The sequence below is a fragment of the Mesocricetus auratus genome, unplaced genomic scaffold (assembly GCF_017639785.1).
Source record: "Mesocricetus auratus isolate SY011 unplaced genomic scaffold, BCM_Maur_2.0 Super-Scaffold_100033, whole genome shotgun sequence".
In the NCBI taxonomy this organism is placed as follows: domain Eukaryota; kingdom Metazoa; phylum Chordata; class Mammalia; order Rodentia; family Cricetidae; genus Mesocricetus; species Mesocricetus auratus.
In genome coordinates this window covers 14,075,563-14,096,921 of record NW_024429213.1, presented here as the reverse complement: position 1 = coordinate 14,096,921, position 21,359 = coordinate 14,075,563, and the positions used below count along the sequence as shown (strand labels likewise).

Below are 21,359 nucleotides of genomic sequence, written 5' to 3'. Positions count from 1 at the left end.
CTCATCCACAGTCCTTACTCTTTTTTGCTTTTGCCCTATGATCACTTGTATGTTCCTGAATTCCTCTATAACCATGCACGCTACTCAAGAACACAGAAAGATTACTTTCATGGCTGTCAGAATATCATGCAGTATCTTCTTACATGCGTTAGGGCTTCAGCAAGCACTACCTACTAGAGAAAGTCTATTTACTAACTTAGCTCTTGTAAGTTATTTATTATGCCACTTCCAAATTTTAGAAGCAGGAGGAGTTCTTATAGAGTTGTTAGGTTAACATAAAGTGTTAAAAACAAGAAGACCCTCCAGCCCTCTTCTTAGCCTGCACTCTTTCCCAATAACAACAGCGGGCCTTCTTTACTGGACAAGATTTATTCCAGGAAGAAAAGAGTCTTGGGCTTTGAAATTCAAAGACTTGTGATTTATAGCCCATCCTATCATCTATTTATTTATCCAGGGGCCCTTGTGGAGATAGACCTCACTGAAACCTGGATATTTGTTTTCTATCCTCAAATAATAACAAGGGGATTGTTAAGTGTCAAGTACAATAATCTTCCTTTCTTTTGGAGACAGAGTCTCATGTGGGCCAGGGTGGTCTAAATTCACTACATAGCTGAGACTGGCCTAGAACAACTGATTCTCCTGCTTCTACTATCCAAGTGCTGGCATTACAGGTGTGTGCCGCCACCCTGGTCAGCAGTCTCCTGTAACTATGTCTTTGGTTACTTAAGGGCAACCATAGTCTAAAACAATAAGGTATTTTAAAAGGAGGGGAAACTCTTCATTCACAAAATGCTTATGACAGTATTTATTGTTTTTACTCTCTGACTGCATCTGACTTATAAATTAAGCTTCCTCATAGGCATGTGAGTATACAGTAACAAACACAGTATGTACATATGAAGGTCAGTAGTAGCCATAGTTCCAGACTTTTCATGGTGATTAGAAGGTATGTCTGAAGGGTTGGAGGCACCATTGCACACGTCTAACATCATTCCAATTTCAGTGATGCCTGTGCACAGCAGCACAGTTCCTTTCTTGGTAGAGGAGAAACTGACTTACTGATAATGTGCATCTCTCAAACAAGACCCTTTAATAACATCTACCTTCTTCTTGGAGCTTCGAAAAGGCCTGAAAGTGTTCGTGTAAACTTGGGTTCTCCCTTTTATGTCTCTATTCAGTTTCTCCCATAATCCAAAGTGCCTTTATTCAAGGGTGCTCACCCATTGTGTGTAACCAGGCACTGGCGCAGTCCCAGCTTGCGGAAGATATCCACTACGATCTCCATTGGCGTAAGGTCCGTCACAGTGAAGGGGCTGAGATCCAGGATGTTCCGAAGCTTCAGGGTAGGTGGAGTGTATGGTGGCATTGGAGGGGAATGCTCAGTGAAATAAATGATGGAGGTGCTCACAACCCCATCCTGTTTCTTCCGAGCGTTTTCTATGTGAAGAGAAGGAAATGAAACGTTGAACACTGAAGTACTAGCTCTCCATCCCGTCCCTTAGCCAGGCCCCTTCCCTTTGTCTCCCCGACTTCATGCACACTTGCAAAGTTCCTTTATTCCTTTTCTGAAATCCTTACCGATTGAAATGATGAGATCTCTTCGAAGAACAAAGCCCACAAGCCTTTGTGACTCTCGGGAGACTACCACTGGAAAGCCACTGTAAGTGGTTTCACTGATTATGGTCTCTACATCTTCCACAGTCATGCTGTCCTGAGTAAGGACAGTCAGCAGGGGATCATTTCTCCGGGGCTTCATCACATCCATTGCCAGAGTCTTATGAGCGAATTCTTCTTTGGCTTCAAGAAAGGGGTATCCATTGAGACGAATGTGGGCATCATAAATGCCCTCTCGCCCAAGAGCGTCTGCCACCCACTTGCTTGTCATGGCTGCAGCCATCAGAGGCACAATATATTCCAGGCCACCAGTCAGTTCAAACATTATGACAACAAGGGAAACAGTCATCCGAGTTACCCCACCTACAAAGGAAAAAGATATAGGAAACAAAGCACAGGAGTCATTACAACTGCATACCTGGTCTCACTGGGGAAAGAACGAGAAATAGTGCTAGAATGGGGTCTCAGCGGATTCCAGTTTGCATTAAAACGAGGCTTTACAGTAGACATGGCTTAGCTTTCTCAAAATAATGAAGTAGAAACAGCCTTCTAGTTTCTACAAACTTGTTTTTCCTAATTGTAAATGCAATACATGTTCATTACAGAAAACATAGCTGTGTATATGCAGAATACAATTTGTTTTTTCCAATACAAAATATATATTTTTATATATTTTCCTCTGCTTATATATACATATAAAATTTTCCTCTACTTATACTTTTCTGATACAAAACATGTAGTTTTACATATGTGAACTCATATTATGTTTAGTTCCCTATCATACTTTTCTCCCATCATTTGTTGGGAATATTTGACATTATTCCCACTTTTAAACTACATTAACAAAAAAATTAAAGGGTCGTGGCAGCAAGGCAAGTTGTTGCCAAGTCTGATGAACTAAGTTTGACCATTCAGAACCCAGGTGATGAAAGGAGAGACGTGAATCTGCTAAGTTGTCCTCTGACCTTCATACACACACACACACCGTAGCATAGGCTTCCCCTCTCCCACCGTAAAATAAATGTAAGAATAACGTTTTAAATATCACATTTAAAGATGCTAAAAGTTAACAGAGGCCTTGTGGTCCAGGCCTATAATTCCAGCTGTTCAAGTGGTGGAGGCAAGAGGATCACAAGTGCAAGAAGAACTTACTGGGATTCTGTCTTAGAATAAAAAGTGAAAAGAAGTCTTGCAATACAGCTTAGTGATATTTATATACCACCAGAATATAGCTCAGAGCTTGTCTTGCAAGTAGTATACCTTGGGTTCGATCCTAGCATCATACACTTGCACACATACAAAAATAGGTTATACATCATGTTTAAGGGCCATAGAATGTAATATATGGATGGAGCACCATTTGCTTCACAAGTTCCTTCATGTTCAAATTTAGGTTGCTTTACATTGGCAGAGCAGAGGTTAGGCAGACCTGGAACTTGAGACCCTCCCAAGGGCTGATTACAAGTATGTGCCACCACACCTGCCTAATTTTGGTTCTTATAAATAATACTGTGATACACATTCTTATGCAGGTAGCTATGTCCAGATTTCTGATGACTTCCCCTATGTGAGAGATTAGGATTACCTTTTTTTAAATGTTTGAGAAATAGTAAACCCAACAACAAGAAATGGAGAATCATGAAAAAAGAAAAAAAAACACTCTGTAGTCCATTGCATTTCTTATTACTCTTCATTTGTATGTCACTGGCAGGGTAACTTTTTTGAAGTCAAAGCCAACACTACTCACCTAAACAGGCTGCAGCCCCAACCATAGCATAAAGGCCAGGCGTGATGCAATCAGCTCCCTGACTACACCAGCTATTGAAGATGCCCCAATCATGGTGGTAATAAGCCAGTTGCTCCATCCCTACTCCTAAAAGACGGCCTGCTATAGCACCAACAGCCATACTGGGGATAAAGAGACCAGAAGGAATCTGCAAAGAGAAAGCAAGGAGGTGCTTAGTGAGAAACGATGTCACTCTTGGCATACAGTAGGGCTAGAAGACCCTCTGCGAAGCAAACAGGCCATCGACAATTTAACTATGCACTATGCTACCAAGTGGCTGCAAAGATTTGTGTAACACTACAGGAACTAGAGGTTCTCTGGGACGTGCAGGCAAGGATGACTTCGAAGAAGCTTACCCTGATTCGGGGGTCCATCAGGCAAGAGCCTGAACTCTCCAGACCAACACAAAACTGGAGGCAGAAATTAGGCCTTTCCCAAAGAAAAAGGAAAATAGATGGAATTTCTTATATATGCAGACATTTCCAATTCTGAATTTTTATCAGTAATAATCTATCCTTTGTTGACTATTGTGTTTTATGATGGATGGTCTATATAAAGATTGATAGATGCTCTATAATAACCCCAGAAATTAGACGTTATTATTCCTAAATTATAGGCCCCAAGATTCAGAGAGATTAAGTAATTTACCCAAGGTCAAGAGTTAGTGAATATCAGTGCTGAGATTTAAATAAAATACTCATAATGACAGTTATATATTGCATCTTAACCCCATCACTCAAATAAAAAAGATGGCATAGGAAGTTTTCATCTACCTTATAGCAACTCAACGGCAGATTAAAACTTTTAAATGAGATAGTGGCTATAGCTGCATGCTTAACTGAGAAAAGGAAACCTTCATCTGCTTTCCTGTTTTGTTTCTTGACTTCTATGAACTAGTAATATCAAAGGAAAGAAATGATAGTACACAGAATCAGAACAGCTTATGGTTCCTCAATAGTGTGTAAGTGACTTTGGGATGCACTCAAGTTGGTGTTCTGTGGATCTACATATTCCCTTTAGAAAACAATGAAATAACAATGTTGAAATCAACCCAAGAAGCACCCAGGAACTTTTCAGGGTCTCCATCCTATCCCTGGTTCAAATGCCTTTCCACGGAGAAGAGAGGGAACAATTTGGTAGTAAGGTAAGAAGAAACAAAAAAGAAGAAAAAGCTAGGATGGAGGAAACAAATGCTTTAACCAATTTTCTGTTTTTGTTTCTTCTAAAACTTGGAGATTGTAACAGGTACTAAAGGTAAAGAATGACACCCTAAGATCTGCTATTAAGTAAGACACAATGATTGTTCATATTTATTGAGTACAGTGTAATATTTGGATACATGTGTAAAATGTGTAATGATCAAATCAGGATAATTACCATATCTGACATTTGAACATTTATTATGTCTTTGTTTTAAGAAGAGTCAAAGTTCTCTTTTGAAATATACAATAAATTATTGGTATTGTCACTTTACTTTGCTATAGAGCACTAGATTTACTCCTCAGATAATTCTACTCCTCAAGTATACAAGATCAACTGCAGTTCCTTTGTATATGAATGTGCTTGGATTATTTTGCCACTTACTGTGGTGTGTGAGTATGTATGTGTAAATGTTTCTGTGCGTGCGTGTGTGTGTGTGTTGTATGTGTGATGTTTGTGTAGAGGCCAGAAGACAACTTTCAGGAGTTGGTTCTTGCCTTTTACCATGTAGGTTCTAGGAAATGAACTCAGATCCCCAGGCTTGGTGGCAAGCACTGTTGTTACCTGTAGAACCATCTCACTGGACTGTGTTATCTGTTTTTGATAGTTGAACTATTTCAGTCTTAAACTGTGAAGTGAATCCTACTCATTACCAAGTCAACAGGGATACTAACTGCAAAAACACCATTTAGCTGTATGTTGGGTTGAATTTTACGACGTTGCTAAACACTAAAATGTGTTTAAGATGTAGAACACTGGTAACCTCATGGAGTTCAGGCTAAAATTATGTTTCTTTAATTAACTCTAACATGTACCCTATAAAGTAGCACTTCTCAACCTTTCTAATGTTGAGACCCTTTAATACAGTTCCTCAAGTTGTGGTGACCCCCAACCATAAAGTTATTTTCATTGCTACTTCATCACTGTCATTTTGATACAGTTCTAAAATGTAGTGTAAATATCTGATATGTAACCCCTAAGGTGTCACGGCCCACAGGTTGAGAACCACTCTATAAAATTATCAACGCATTTGTCACATATTGTACTTGCATAGAAAATGCTCTAGCACAAATATCTCACTATGCTTTTTGCGGGGAAACTGTTTTTACATAGAAAAAGAGAAAGTGTTCTTTTAAGAACTCCTTAGTGAGGTTTGCATTTGACCTGAATACAGGTATCAGCAATATGAGACAGAGTTATCATTGTCTACGTAGTCATGAAAACAAAAAGGAGCAAAGAATCGTCTGGGGAAAGTTGGTGTCACATGAACTATCAAGACTGTAGGATACTTTGACTTTGTCCTCCAAAACCCACATCCACACAGAACATTCACACAGAATTCACCAAAAGAATTCCTCACCTTCATGCCAAAGGTGAATATAGTGATGACTATTTTCAGTATGAGTGTCAAAGCCAGCTGCCACATAGCACTGTAGACTCCCTCGCCAGCAGGTCTGTCCGGCAGCTCACCGCCTTTGCTTGTGTTGAAATGGTTCTCATAATCACAGAGCTTGGAGGAGTCCAGGAGGCCACAGTCATTGAACAGCTCAGAAATGAGCTCACTTGTGCTCATCCGGGTATATTCATTGGGGAAAGCCAAGATGGCAGTGATGGCTGTCACAATGAGTACCTCGACAACAGGATACTTGCCCAATTGTGTGGTTTTACGCTTCCGACACCAGGCAATGTTTGTGCGGATAAACAGAGCTCCCCACAGGCCACCGAATATGCCTAGCACAATGAATGGCACAAGCTCAAAAAGATGCCATGGGGTGTGAAACTCCACATAAAATAGAACCAAGCGGCTGTTTCCAAATGGATTGATGGACCGGAGTGTAAATGCCGCCACCAGAGCAGCAAAGAATGAACGCCATAGTGTTTTGAGGGGAAAATAGTAGCTGACCTACAAGACAGAAGGTGAGAAAGCAAACTTAGTCAAGATGCAAAAACTGTTTCAAATGAAATGCGGGACTGCTGACATTGTAGTCAAGGATGATGACTTTGCAGAAAGTTCTGCTTACATGCCAAAGGACCAAGTTAGGCAGAACACTCAGGGACTGCAAAATACATAGATACTGGCCAAGATTTCTAATGCAAAGGCATACACATGCTACAGACAGAAGTCATTACCTCTTCCAGACTGAATAATACTCCACCGATAGGTGCCCCAAAGGCTACAGATACTCCAGCAGCTGCTGCAGCTGATAAGACCTACGATCCAAAATGCAAAATCAGCAAGAGAATAATATGGCTTTCTTACATTCAATCATATTTTTAAAGAAATGTTCATAGCCACTAATAATTAAAAAAATAATAATAACTTTACGGGGCTGGCCACTTTCACACAAGCAACACTAAATAGACTCTGCAGGTTATATTTAAGTGTGTGTGTGTGTGTGTGTGTGTGTGTGTGTGTGTGTGTGTATGTTTATAACAACAATAATCAAAGAAAAAGATTCCATCAATTGTAGAAGGAGTGGGTCATATGGGAGAAGTTGGAGTGAGGAAAGGGAAGGGGAAAAGTGATATTAGTTATATTTTAATTAAAAATCTTAAAAGGAGGGAAAAACAAAATTTACATGTTCTACATTATAAAAAGTAAGGTTCAATTCCTATTTACTTGGAGAGCAAATACTATATGCTACATGTTGAATGCATATATGGACCGTATGCTTGAACAAAAAAAGAACCCTTAATTTGTGACTGAGGCATGCGCATAATTCTAATTGGGCCCAGACTGGCAGCCCTCCTGGTGCAGCAATTGAACTTGAGTTTGGAAACCCAGATAAAGTACTTTGCAGTGAGGTGTTTCACTCACATTCTTTGTTTCTTTTAGTTTTTGTAATTATAATTATACTATTTCCCCTATTTCCTTTCTTCAACCCCCCCCCCCATATACTCTTCCTTGCTCTCCTTCGAAATTATGGCCTTTTTCACTAATTCTTATTACATGCATATATGCATATACATATATATTCCTAAGTGTAAACAGCTTAGTCTGTATAATGTTACTTGTATGTACAATTTCAGAGCTGCCTATTTGTTACTGAATAAACATTTGGTGTGCTCTTCCCTGGGAAGACTCTTTTCGCCACTCTCAGCATTCCTGATTAGCATGTAGTTTTTTGTGCAGGGTTGAGACCTCATGGGCTTTCCCCCCAGCATGTTAGGAAACATTTTAATGAGATATTACAGAAGGCTCTAGTGATACAAAAGTGAAGTTACAGTTTAGAATTGCCTACACCTTCTAGCCTAGTCCAGGGTCAATGGCCTATAGAAATACAAATAAAGAGAGAACTAGATTTTTAAAGGCAGAGAAGACAGATGGCACAGGAAGGAAGAGAATAGTGCATCCCAGGAAAAGAGAGGGAAGTGATCAAGTGGTATTTGGAGAGGGTTGACTTGTATGTGCAAGCATGGCCATGTAAAATGTGCAGACACACACTAGTGGCAAACAGACTAGAATTCATAGGGACACATCATTTCCTACTACTACTAGCTGTGGAGAGAGATGATTTAGAGACATGTAGTAAAGATGAAAATGAACAAAAGGAAGGATTTTGAAGAATGAAATATTTCTTGGCAAAACAAGCAGGCAGGTTTCTTCAGGACTGGCAAGCCATCTAAGGAAATGAAGGGGAAGGAAAAGGAGATAAATCTCTAGTGCTAACCTTCAGAGCTTGGACAAGTCAGAGCTCAAAAGGCTGTCATTTGAGAAGGACAGGAAAGCCAAACTCCAACCCATAAACAGGGATTTCACTGGGTATGTTTAGGATGAAACTGGAGAGGGAAACTCAAGTTTTATATTTAAGAATGGAATCTCTGCACCCCCTGTCCAACTCAGCTCTGCTCACTGTAATAAGGTCACTGGTCACAAGCATGTTGTATTGCTATTGAGAACTACAAAACAAGGTAACTTTCACAAGGCTCTGGGGTTGAAGCCCAGCATGACAGAAGAAACACTAGGATATCTAAGTTAAAGAAAACAGATCAGGATTGTCAGATAAATGTCTGGCAAGTTCAGGCAAACATTTCAACTTTTATAAGGAATCCAGTTTCAAACTCAACTCCATCCGTCTAAAGTCAGCAATAACCAACACTTATTCTTGCCCTTTAGAATGGTTTTCTTTGCAACTAGTTCATTTGCTACACATTATTCCTGTTAAACAATTGCTCTAGTTTAACCCAGTTTCTGGGTCCTTCTACCACATAACAATCTACTCACATGCCCCTCTGCTACTACTGCTTGCTTCCCTCTCCTTTCTGCCTGTTCCAGGAACTTTTCCCCTTCTAGTGGAAACTTTATTCCTCACTTAAAACCGCAGTATTTTCAGTTTCCAGAGTCTCTGCTTAATCTTTTCGCTGTTGTTATTTTCAGGAGAAACCACTGGATTCCAATTTTACAAGAGGTCTTTTCTAATGAAATGATCTAAGCTTTGACCTATTCTGCCTGTGACTTTTAGGTCATTCAAGGAAAATACAACAAGAACCACTGCTTCCTTAGGTTCAAATTACAACAAGATTAATACAACCAATGACTTCGGACAGGTTTAAAATATTCTTCCTCCTCAGTGGATGGGTTGGGTAGAAGGGAGATGAGGGATGGAATGGGAGGAGGGGAGGGAGAGAAAATTGTGGTCAGTATGTAAAATTCATGAAAAATATTAATTTAAAAAGAAAAATATTCTTCCTCCTCAAAATAGTATACATTAACAACTGGATGAATTTGAGCAGGACTACAGGCATAGTGTGGTAGTTTGAAAGAAAATGGCCTCCAAAGTGAGTAGCACTATTAGGAAGTGTGGCTTGTTGGAGTATGTGTGGTCTTGTTGGAGGAAGTGTGTCACTGGGAGGATGGGCTTTGCGGTCTCTTTGCTCAGGCTTCACTCAGTGTGACACTTCACTTCCTGTTGCCTGCAAGATATAGAATTCTCAGCTACCTCTCCAGTACCATGTCTGCCTGCACACTCTCATGCTCTCTGTCATGAAGAATACACTGAACCTCTGAATTTAAGTGAGCCACCCCAATTAAATGTTCTCCTTCATAAGAATTGCTGTGGTCATAGTGTCTCTTCACAGCACTAGAAACCCTAAGGGGCTGGAGAGATGGCTCACAGGTTAAAAGCACCGGCTGCTATGCCAGAGGTCCTGAGTTCAGTTCCCAGCAACCACTTGGTGGCTCACAACTATCCATAATGAGATCTGGTGCCCTCTTCTGGCATGTAGGCATATATACTGGCAGAACACTGTATATGTAATAAAGAAATAAATCTTAAAAAAAACAAATCAAACAACAACAACAACAAAAAGCCCTAACTAAAACATAGTGATGCTACAGTAGAAAGAATTTAAATGGGTTGAAGCAAGAGGCAGGCAGAAATAGAGGTCTAATAGGTAGGAACTAATTCAAGTGGCATTTAATAACAATAAAAGATAGAAAAATCTGCCATTTGAAATACACTATTTATATTTACTCTTATACAAGTCCCTTAAAGTCTATTATTTTCTATAGCTTCTTTTTAAGAAGTGACACATAGGTCCCGGTGGTGGTGGCGCACGCCTTTAATCCCAGCACTCGGGAGGCAGAGGCAGGAGGATCTCTGTGAGTTCAAGAACAGCCTGGTGATCTATAAGAGCTAGTTCCAGGACAGCCTCCAAAGCTACAGAGAAACCCTGCCTCGAAAAACCAAAAAAAGAGAAGTGACTCATAAAAATAAAATTAAAATTCAAGTCCTCACTTCTCCTTTCCTACTGCCTTATTATCACACCTAACATAAGTGCATGCTTTTTACAGATTAGAATAAAATTATTTCCAGATATTTTTGGGTTTTATGTGTTAATCTTAATGTATGCAGGTATGCAAGTGTACAGATGCGTGTATGTGCAAGGGAGGCCAGAGGTCAATCTCTATTTTTGCTCCTCAGGCACTGTTGTTGAGACAGTGTCTTTCATTGGCCTGGTACTGGGTAAGCAGACAAGGCTAGCTGGCCATTGAGACCCAAAAATCTGCCTGACCCTCTCAAGCACTGGGATTTTAAGTATGTACCACTTTAAAAGTATAGGTTCTTGGAGATAAAATGTTTGCAAGGTAAGTACTTTACTAACTGAGGCACAAAACCAGCCCTGGTCATTTTCTTCATAAGTTCAAAGACATTCATTTACTCATTATCCCATAGACAGTAGTCACAAACTAGCAGCAGTGTTCAGTTGTCAGCAGTCCATATCAGTATATTTAGGGCCATCTCATTCTTTTAAATGGTTGCACAGTTTCCTATGATATGAGCAGAGCAGTTTTTTTTAAATCAAGGCCCTATTTGATGGACATTTTGCTTTTATGATGTTAGTAAGTTTGTGTTGACTATCCTTAGTTACCTGTGCATACACACATGCTAGGATGGTTATAAAACAGACTCCTAGAACTGAACCTGCTGAACCAAAAGCTATTTGAATTCACAACAGTGAGATCCCCAAATTCTTACCACTAAGATCATAGCATTTCTGCTCATGAGTCAAATTAAGCTATTAAGGTCATGTGTCATTACCTCTCTGCGCTTGGCTTCATTCTTCCTGTATTTGTTGAAGCAGTGGCACAGGATGTTCCCACAGCAGCAAGCCACGTGCACTAGGGGGCCCTCTTTGCCTAGGCTCAAGCCAGATGACACTGCCAGCACCAAAGTGATAGTTTTGATGACAAGGGTCCATTTACCCAAATAACCCCTAATAATGAACCCACTCAGGATAGTTTTTATCTGCAGACCAAACACAGAAAGATTAAATACAGACTAAGTAAATAAACAAAGCTGACCAGCTAAAATCTGCACCCCCTTACAAGAACTATATAACTCCTCAACAAGTGACATACATATATACTTGTCCTGTGAGGTATCTCAGTTTAGGGGAGACCTAGGAAAGCCAGAAGTATTTTTGCAAACTTGCATGAACTTTTGGGGAGTAAAGGGTCATGTGGCAGAAGAAAAGAGGACGAGAGTGTAAGGGTTAGAGTGTGTGGATGGGGAAACAGGTGCAGCAGAGGAGAAACAAGTATTTCCACTGATTATAAAATATTCTGAGAATAAGGTCATTGTTCAACAAATGGCCTGAAAGAGTAAGTACAGCCTGGAATATTTGCCAAAGAACATTGTGACTATTTCTGAGGAGCAAGGACATCTTGATAACCTAAAACTGAAATTGCTTGAGTAAAACAATCTAAGCCCCAAGTAGGTAGGAAAGGGGTTTGGGCCACCATCTCCGCTCTTCTAGTCCAAATACTGTGACCCAGGCTGAGAGGACACTTAAAGGAAAAATCTAGATTTTTCTAGCTTAGATACCCTCTGATAGTCACCAAGCTGTAGTATATGCAGGAATACACAGAAAAGTTTGACAAAAATTGGTTCATACTGTACTTACCTCAGGGATTCCAGAGCCACAGGCATAAGGTGCAAACGCTTTGACAAGAGATACAGCAAGGAAAGCAAACAGGAGAGCCCAGAGGACGTACATGAAATAGTTGACTATGTAGGCAAAGGCTCCCTGGAACAGAACAAAAAGACAGACGCTGTTTTAGTGTAGACAGCTGGGTGGGCAACGTAGCTCTTTTCAGTGACATTTTGCCAGGAGAAAGGAAGAAAAGGGCTGGGAAGAAAAAGAACAGTACATTGCTTAAACATCTCTTTGCAGACCATTCATAAGAGAAACTACTGAAACACCAGTAGGACCCCTTGGTACTGAAAATCACATGTCTTGCTGCAATCAGAGGAAATTCTCAAAGCATTCTAAGAGTTTATATGCTGGAAAGGAAAATGGAAAACCTTCAAACATGATTCACTTTTGTCTTTGAGACAACATCTCACTACTATGGTTGGCCTAGAACTTCTGCTATGTAAACCCAGCTAACCTCAAGCTCACAGAGATCCAACTGCCTCTCTAGCCAGAGGCATAACTCAGGAGGCCAAATTCTTGGCAAGAGAAGGCTCATTTACTTTTTGATGCAGTATCTTGATATATAGCCCTGTCTGGCCTCTAACCTGCAGCAATCCTCACATCTCTGCCTCCCAAGAACTGGGATTACACGCTGAAACCATACCTGGTTACAACATACCTTTTATTAGTACTTTTGTCAGTTTTGCAGTCAAATATATATAATTCTATGTCAAGTTTAACAAGACTTACAATAGCCTTCCCAGTTTCTTGGATGGGTAAACCTTGACACTGAAATGATAACAAGCTTCAACATTCTATTATCCATACCTATCTTGGTGTTAAATTCTCGGATTAATAGGCTCCCTGAAAGTGGGTGTCATTTGGGGGGCTTGGGCTGTCTATGGGGCTGCTGGCAGTGGAACCAGTATTTATCCCTAGTGCATGAACAGGCTTTTAGGAGCACATTCCCTATAGATGGATACTTTCTCAGTCTAGATACAAATGATGTGACTTTGATGATCCCCCATGGGAGGCCTCACCCTTTCTCACGAGTGGATGGGGAGTGGGAAGGGTGGTTGGTGTGGGCATGGGAGGACAGGAGTGAGAGGGAACTGGGATGGGTATGACAAATAAGATTGTTTTTAATTTAAATAAAAAATTAATAAAAAAATCCTCACAGATTATAGTAATTCTTAAGCATTGTTTCATTTCTTTATAATTGTTTACTGTGCATGTTTAGGGCAAGTAGCATGATAGTGAGGGGAGTGTTTCATTTGTTTCAGTTTTTAACTCTGGAGATTTAACCCTGGGACTCACACATGCTAAAATGCATGCTATACTCCAAGCCTGGATGCTTGTTTATTTATTTGAGTTGTTATTGTTGCTTTGAAACATCTGTGTAGCCCATGTTAGTCGTGAACTCATTAGGTAGCAGAGGGCACCCTTGAACTGTTACTCCTCCAGCCTCTACTTCCCAAGTGCTAGAATTATAGGTATGAGCTACCATGTCAAGTTCTAGTCCTTCATGCTTTATTTTATTTTTAGAATGTGTATATATGTGCACATTCCATGTTAGTGCAAGTGCCAGTGTAGGCCAGAAGGTGGCAGTAGATTCTCTGGTGCTGGAATTACAGGCAGTTGTGAGCTATTGGATGAAGGTGATGAGCATCAAAATTTAGTCCTCTAGAAGAGCAACAAGCACTCTTACCAATTAAACCATCTCTTGAGCCCCAAGCCTTGATGTTTCAATACATGTATATACAATGTCACAGAGATTTATAAGTCAGCAACCCTCCATAATTATGATTCTTTGTTTGAATAGTAAATTTTCAGTGTTCAATATTCTTAACTACAGTTCTCATGTGGTACATTATATCTCTAAATTTATTCACCTCACCTAATTGCCAATTTATACCTCTGGCTGCCTTCATTTCCCATTCATCCCTGCCCTAGTAACCACCATTATAGTTAAGCCTTTAACAAATATTCTACATATAATAATTACATCTTAGAGAGAACTGCTAAAACAGACACAGAAAAAAGTATGTGAGTAGAAACTATCTGATCCTGATAATTCCAGATTTTCCAAAGAATAAAAAGGGAATAATTATTTTCGTACACACAGAATATACTTTTGATATGTATGTATATATGAATGATAATGAAGTGTGACACCTAAAAATTAGTTCTGAGCACCAAAAATTATTAACTATTGTGTCATATTAGTTTAAGATGTGCTACATTTGTTTATGCTGTGGAATATTGGTTTAACGATGAAAAGATGTGTTGCATTTGTTTAACTCTATAAAGCTGTGTTACTTTGCCTGTCTAAAACACCTGATTGGTCTATTAAGCTATGAACAGCTAGGCAGGAAAGACAAACAGGTGTGCTGCCAGGCAGAGAGAATAAATAGGAGACATCTAGGCAAGAGAGAATAGCAAAGGAGTGAGAAGAGAAGGTGAGGAGGATGCCAGGGGTCATCCATACCCAGTCACACAGCCAGCCACAGAGAAAGAAGGGAAGAAACGCATATAGAATAAAGAAAGGTAAAAAGCCCAGAAGCAAAATGTAAAGAGAAACAGAATAATTTAAGTTAGAAAAGCTGGCTAGAAACAAACCAAGCTAAGGCTGGGCATTCATAAGTAAGAACAATTCTCCGTGTATTTATTTGGGAGCTGAGCTGCAGGCCCCAAAAGTGTAAAAAAAAAAATAGGCAACTACATTTTGGTACCCAATATGGGGCTTGAACCCATGACCTTGAGATTAAGCATCTTATGCTCTAAGGACTGAGCCAGCTTGACCTAGATTTCTCCTCTTATTTATTCACTCTGCCTGGCAGCTCCGCCTATCCATCTCTCCTACCTAGTTATTGGCCATTCAGCTCTTTATTATACCTATCAGGTGTTTTAGACAGGCAAAGTAAAACAGTTTCACAGAGTTAAACAAATGAAACATGAAGAATGCAACACATCTTTGCATCATTAAACAAATACTGCACAGCATAAACAAATGTAGCACATCTTAAACTAATATTTCACAGCAATTAGCATTAAAGGTCTGACAAATAGTTATGCTTTACCCAAAAGGAATACCAAACACCAGGGGCTATATTCAGATGACACAGATGCAAAGCTCAATGGACTTCTGACTTTGCAAAAACAAAACACTATGAAAATTTAAAGACCTACACAAGGAGAATCAGGACTCTATAGTTTTGTTAGTTGTGAATTTGATTTTTCCATGATCTTAGGTCCTCACAGAACAATTATTTTTTTTTGTCCTTTAAGAATAGTTTGAGAGCAGGTGGACTCCAGAGGTAGGGGATAAAAGAGGGAAAGGCAGTAACAGGGAAAGCAACAGAAACTGGCCAGAGGCAGAGACCACTGGCCAAACTGTTGGCAAGAGAAGACTTCTGAAAGCCTCACAGGCTATTTCCCCGGGCAATGATTTCATTCACAAAAAGAGCCAGAAAAATGTGTTGTGTGAGCAAACCTCAAGCTCTGCTTTACAAGGAACTGCTGGGACAGACCCATGATAAAGGGCTAGTTATACAGGCTTTTGGTTATTTTGTATACAGCTAGAGAACTAAAATGGATTGGTGATGTTGGTCATGGGTAGAGAGTTCACCTCGCATATTCAAGGCCCTAGGCTCAACCTTCAGCACCACAAAACCAGAAACACACCAACCAAAACAGGGGAATGAGTTCTATGGATTTTAGATATATCAATTTCCTGCACTATTGCTATGCAAAGTGTTAACCACAGGAAGAGGTAGGATGAAAGGTACAACATTTTGATTTAAAAAATAAGTGTCTAGCAAGATGGTTCAGTGGTTAAAGGTGTCTGCTGTCAAGCCTGAAGACCTGAGTTCAAATCCCAGAACACATCCCTCTGACCTCCACACAAGTGCCATGGCACACATATTTCCACATACAGACACATATGTATGCACATATATACATAGTAAGTATATACAATTATTTGTAAGTGCTTCCTAGAACTGGAGAGATTGCTTAGTGGTTAGTTTCTGGCGCTCATGCAGAGGGCCTGGGTTCAACTCCCAGTTCTCTCAATCATCTGTAACTCCAAGTTCAGGGGGTCTAATGTTTTCTTCTGGCCCCTGTGGACACCAAGCACACACCTGCTGCACATACACACATACACACATGCAGTCAAAACACCCATACACAAAATATAAAAGAATTAAAATCTTTAAAAGAATAAAGATAAGTACTCCTTACAAAGCAAGGGGATCTCCTCCCTCCCTCCCTCCCTCCCTCTCTCTCTCTCTCTCTCTCTCTCTCTCTCTCTCTCTCTCTCTCTCTCTCTCTCTCTCTCTAAGTAGTAAGGCTTCTTAAACTTTTCCTTATCCAGGTCTTTCTAATACATAGAGATATCATGGGAGAAGGTGGAAGCACTTGGAGATGGAGGGAAAGCAGAAATGTTTCTTCCTTAAAAATGAAACAAAATCCAGAAGGGTGTGACAGCTGAAACCTCTATTGCCAGTATTTGTGAGGCCAAGATAGGATTCCCAAGAGCTCTAGACTAGTCTAGGCAAGAGAGTGAGACTTTGTCTCAAGCAAACAAAAATACACGAAGCTACCCAGGAAGTTAAGGCAGGAAAATCACAAATTTGAGGCCAGCAAGGCAACTTACCAAGATCCTATTTCAAAATAATTTTAATTTAATTAACTGTTTTTTTATATTTATGGTTTTCTTGAGATAGGATCTTACTACGTCCCCCCTAACTGGCCTGGAAATCAATATAGAAGATTAAGCTGGTCTTCAATTTGCAGTGACCCTCCTGCCACTAACTTCCAAAGACTAGGATTATAGATAGGCATGAGTCAGTAAACACACATACCAACAAGACTGACAACATAGGTTTGATTCCCAGGATCTATATGATAGAAAGAATTGACTCCCCAAAGCTGTCCACTGACCTCCACACATGTGCCGGGGCATGCACACACAAGCATGTTCACACTCACACACACACACACACACACACACACACACACACTCTCTCTCTCTCTCTCTCTCTCTCTTTCTCTCTAAATACATGTAATATTTAGTATTTTAATTTTTGAGACAAGACTTCATATAGCCCATACTGCTCAAAAAATGTAGCTAAGAACAACTCTAAACTCCTGATCTTCCTGTCTGAACTTTCCAACTACTGGAGTTACTAGTGTGTGTCACCAAGCTCGGCTTTTACAATAAAAATACTTAAAACACAGGAAATGTAACTCGGTTGTAGACTACTTGTCTAGCACATGCAGAGTCCGGAGTTCAATCTTAAGTTACACAAGGAAAAGAGAAAATATTTACACTCTGTTTAAAAATCGTTGTTTATGGAGGTAGAAAGATGGCTCAGCGGTTGAGAGCACTTGTTGCTTTTGCGGAGGACCACAGATTCTCAGTACATGCATGGTGGCTCACAGCCGTCTGTTACTCCAGTTCCAAGGAATCCAAAGCAATCGTCTGACCTCTGTGAGCACCTGGCACACATGTGGTGCACATATGCATGTGCAGGAAAAAATTTTATATGCCTAAAATAAATAAATCTAAAAAATTAAAAATCCTTGTTCACACTTAAAATATTCCAAATATTCAGGAAAAAAAATCAGTGTTCTAGGACGGTCCGTAACATTCATCCTATAATGTAACTATACTGCAGTTTGGGAAACATACAAGTCTTAGCTAGGGTTACTACTGTGGTGATGAAACACCATGACCAAAAAGCAAATTTGGGAGGAAAGGATTTATTTGGCTAACACTTTCACAACACTGTTCATCACCCAGTCAGGACAAGAACTCAAACAGGACAGGAACCTGGAGGCAGAAGCTAATGCAGAGGTCATGGAGGGTGCTGTTTACTGGCCTGCTCAGCCCACTTTCCTATAGATCCCAAGACCACCAGCCCATGGGACGGCACCACTCACAATGGCTGTGCTCTTCTCCATCAATCTCTAAATAAGAAAATGCCCTATAGCTGGACCTTACAAAATCCCTCCTCTATGATGACTCTAGCTTGTATCAACTTGACATAAAACTAGCCAGGACAATACACATAAAACCCTGCTCCCTAAGCTGATATATAAAGTTATATATGGATATAAAATCTCTTTTTTCTTTTTCTTTTTTGTTTTTTCCAGACAGGGTTTCTCTGTATTGTTTTGGAGGCTGTCCGGGAACCTCTTATTTCTGACTTTATTTTCCTATCCTTTTTCAATTGACTTGTATGTGTCTGTTAGTGTGTGTGCCACCTCAAATGCTTTATGAACAAAGTGGCTAATAAAATTATTTTTAAAATTTTTAATTGACTTGCCATGACATGCTTATAAGGTATAGTACAATACTTTGATAAATATGTATAATGTGTAGTGATCAAACCAGGAAAATTAGTTTTACTTAAAATATTTCATTTGTCTTTATGGCTGAAGTCTTCTAATTCTTTATAAAATTTATAAGAAGGGATATGGCTCACTAGGTTAGAGCACTTACCTGGCACACACAAACCCTTGGACCCAAAACTCAGTGCCTTAATTAATCATTAGTTGTTGTAAAGTACAGTTACAGTAAGGTTGCTGTTTGCACTGGAGAATTTCTTCCTCCTCTCTATTTACTGTTCATTAGATAACTTCTCTCTGTCCCCTTTCCTTCTCAGCTTCTAGTGACCTTTACTCTACTCTTTAACTCTTCAAAAACAGATGAAATATAAATTTTAAGAGTACAAGCATGTATTCTGGTATTATTTCCACTTCACCAACAGAATGGACAAATAGGGAGGAAGTTCAAGTGGTACCCGTTTCTACTGCTGAGCCTGGTAGCTAAAACATTTTGTTGTGGGTGCTTTCTCAGTGGGAGAGTTCTAATATATAACAAAGGGCTGAAAGTTAGGAAAGGAACTGAAACACAAAATCATTTTGTGTTTAATGAAAAATACTTGCTTAGACAATAATGAAAACACTGGTAAAACTACAAGAGAGACTGGGCAATTTTATTCCTAGATCTCTATTATTTTGGCAAGAAATACACCATACCTTTGATTGTTCTAATTCAGTGCTCAAGGACAAACCGCCTTGTATTTATATATGATGAAGCTATTTTAAACCATTTCATAATCTTTTGCAAGAAGTTATATCTTACCTGGTGTCTGCCTCTGACCTTTCTATTGACAGCATTAGAACAATGACTTTAGTTATACTATGTACTAGCAGCTAAGACATAGAAGAAATACAAAACTTCTTTAAAACAAACCAAATTTTTAAATATAAGCAGAAAAATGCTTCCAACATGTCATAAGAGATAGAAATAGGGCTGTACTTAAACCACAAAATGAAAACAGCTGGTTCCACTTTCTTTTCCATGAAAGAAAATAGAGGAAAATTTCATAATTTCCAGGAGTACAGAACAAAAAATGAAATAAATATAAGGATGAAATTAAGTGGTACAGAAATTAGCACTACACATTACCTGATCTGTACTGATGATAAGCTGGGACCAGCTGTTCCACTCTGGACACTTGTCTCTGTCTTCAAAGGTGACGTGTTTAGAATTCCAGCAACAGTGTTCATGGTTAAACCAGAATCCCCCTGTGCATATCCCTTCTTTTAAGTCTGTCATCCAGTGAGCAGAGATGTCAATCAGACCTGCTAAGGAACCTGATTTAGTGGGGAAGAAAGGGAAAGCCAAAGTTAAATTCCACATCTGAAATTCTATCTTTGGTAATTGGAACAAGCTTTATCAGCTAAAGTAACAGGAAAGGAATTGAAATGACAGGTAAATAAATACTTTCCTATTCCTAGTCTATATTCCCTATTCTTATTCCTTCTGATTGTTGACTTGCTTGATATTTTACTTACTGTCTCTACATTAACACCAGTGACAGGCTGAAGAAATGCTTAAGAGCACATACTACTCTTGCAGAGGATCTGAGGTCAATTCCCATCACCCACAATGGGTAGCTCACAATGGTTATTAACTCTAGTTCTAGAAATGTTTCTGGCCTCCAAGGGCATCTGCACTCTCACACGATTAAAAATAAAAATAAACACTAGTATCTATTAAATCCATGTGCTCGAAAGAACTAAGGAGAAGGCAAAATATTTGGGGGAGAGGGAAGAGTTTGGTTTTGAAACTCACTTGACATAATAAAGCAACTGTTTTGCTATGGTTTGGGAATGACAATCTATAAAGGAAGTAATTTGTTTAAGATTATGTGACTTGTTAGGCACCATGCCATAGGCCTTTAATCCCAGTACTTGGATAGTTCAAGGCCAGCCTGGTCTACTTAGCATGTCTGCTAGGATTACAAAATGAGACTCCATCTCAAACCAAAAACAACAGCTACAACAAAAAGATTATGTGACTCTCCCTATATACATCAGGTGGAGTGAATACAAATTACACACAAAGAAGAATCTTCCATGGCATTTATTTGCAGAGGCTATGGAGAAAAGCTGATGAAGATTATGGGTGATGTGCTAAACCTGGACACTAGGGTTTTCACCATGGACAGGAAGAACTTGCACAATGGCAGGAAGACATTGTATGCTAGGAACATTAAATTTATAGCAGCATAGAGTGTTGTGTACAAAGAAGATAGGATGGAACCAGAGAAACTTTGAATGCCTACTGAACCTAGGGTATTAACATACTAAACTGGTCTCAGCAAAAAGGAATAACCATATATTGAACATCTACCAAAGAAAATGAGGAGAAAAAACCAAAATAAAAATGGGAACCATAAGTACTATCACTGGTAAACGGATAAGAGTTAAGATAGTTAAAGTACTTTACTTCTGACTGTCATGTGTCAGTTAAATGAAGAAACTCTGGATAAGAGAAATTAAATGGTCCAGAATTATAATGCCTTATAGAAATCGTAAAGGTGTTATAGAACAGCCCCAGAATTCCCAGACTGTTCCATTCAGAAACACGGTTTCTGTTATGAGTCTCCAATGTTTAAAAACAAAATACCTCATGTGTATGAGAGGAAAAAAAACAGCCAATGACCATCTAAAGACAAAAAACACATTAAAGAGTTGAGGAAACTGTGCCCACATTTGGTTGGGTAGAAAAGGCCATGTTATGCGTATGTTTTGGTAAGTGCTGAAAGTGTTACTACCTGCCTGAATGCCCTAATCAAATCTAGCATTTCCTGAAAGCTATTTCTGGCTCCTCCAGCCCTCAGATTTCTGTTCCAACTTTCATTGCATTTACTGCCTGGGTTCGCAAAATTAACAAGGCCTTATAGTTCCATACTTGTATAGTTCCATACTTGCGCTATGCTCTGGTTGGTTCATGTGTGTATTTTGTATTTTACACAACTGT

The 21,359-nt window shown here is 39.4% G+C and overlaps 1 protein-coding gene across 7 annotated transcripts in view; it reads right to left on the bottom strand.

Moving 5' to 3' along the window:
- The window catches only part of Clcn5 (chloride voltage-gated channel 5), a 168,038-nt gene that overhangs the window by 6,462 nt on the left and 140,217 nt on the right, over positions 1–21,359 (bottom strand). For all 7 annotated transcript variants that reach the window (XM_040733671.1, XM_013124499.3, XM_040733672.1 and 4 more), the window contains 8 exons: positions 19,500–19,687; positions 12,008–12,130; positions 11,143–11,349; positions 6,731–6,811; positions 5,961–6,503; positions 3,362–3,548; positions 1,579–1,977; positions 1,221–1,437 (listed from right to left, as the gene is read on the bottom strand). In XM_040733671.1, coding sequence (XP_040589605.1) covers positions 1,221–1,437; positions 1,579–1,977; positions 3,362–3,548; positions 5,961–6,503; positions 6,731–6,811; positions 11,143–11,349; positions 12,008–12,130; positions 19,500–19,687 — 1,945 coding nt within the window. The remainder of the gene's footprint in view (positions 1–1,220; positions 1,438–1,578; positions 1,978–3,361; positions 3,549–5,960; positions 6,504–6,730; positions 6,812–11,142; positions 11,350–12,007; positions 12,131–19,499; positions 19,688–21,359) is intronic.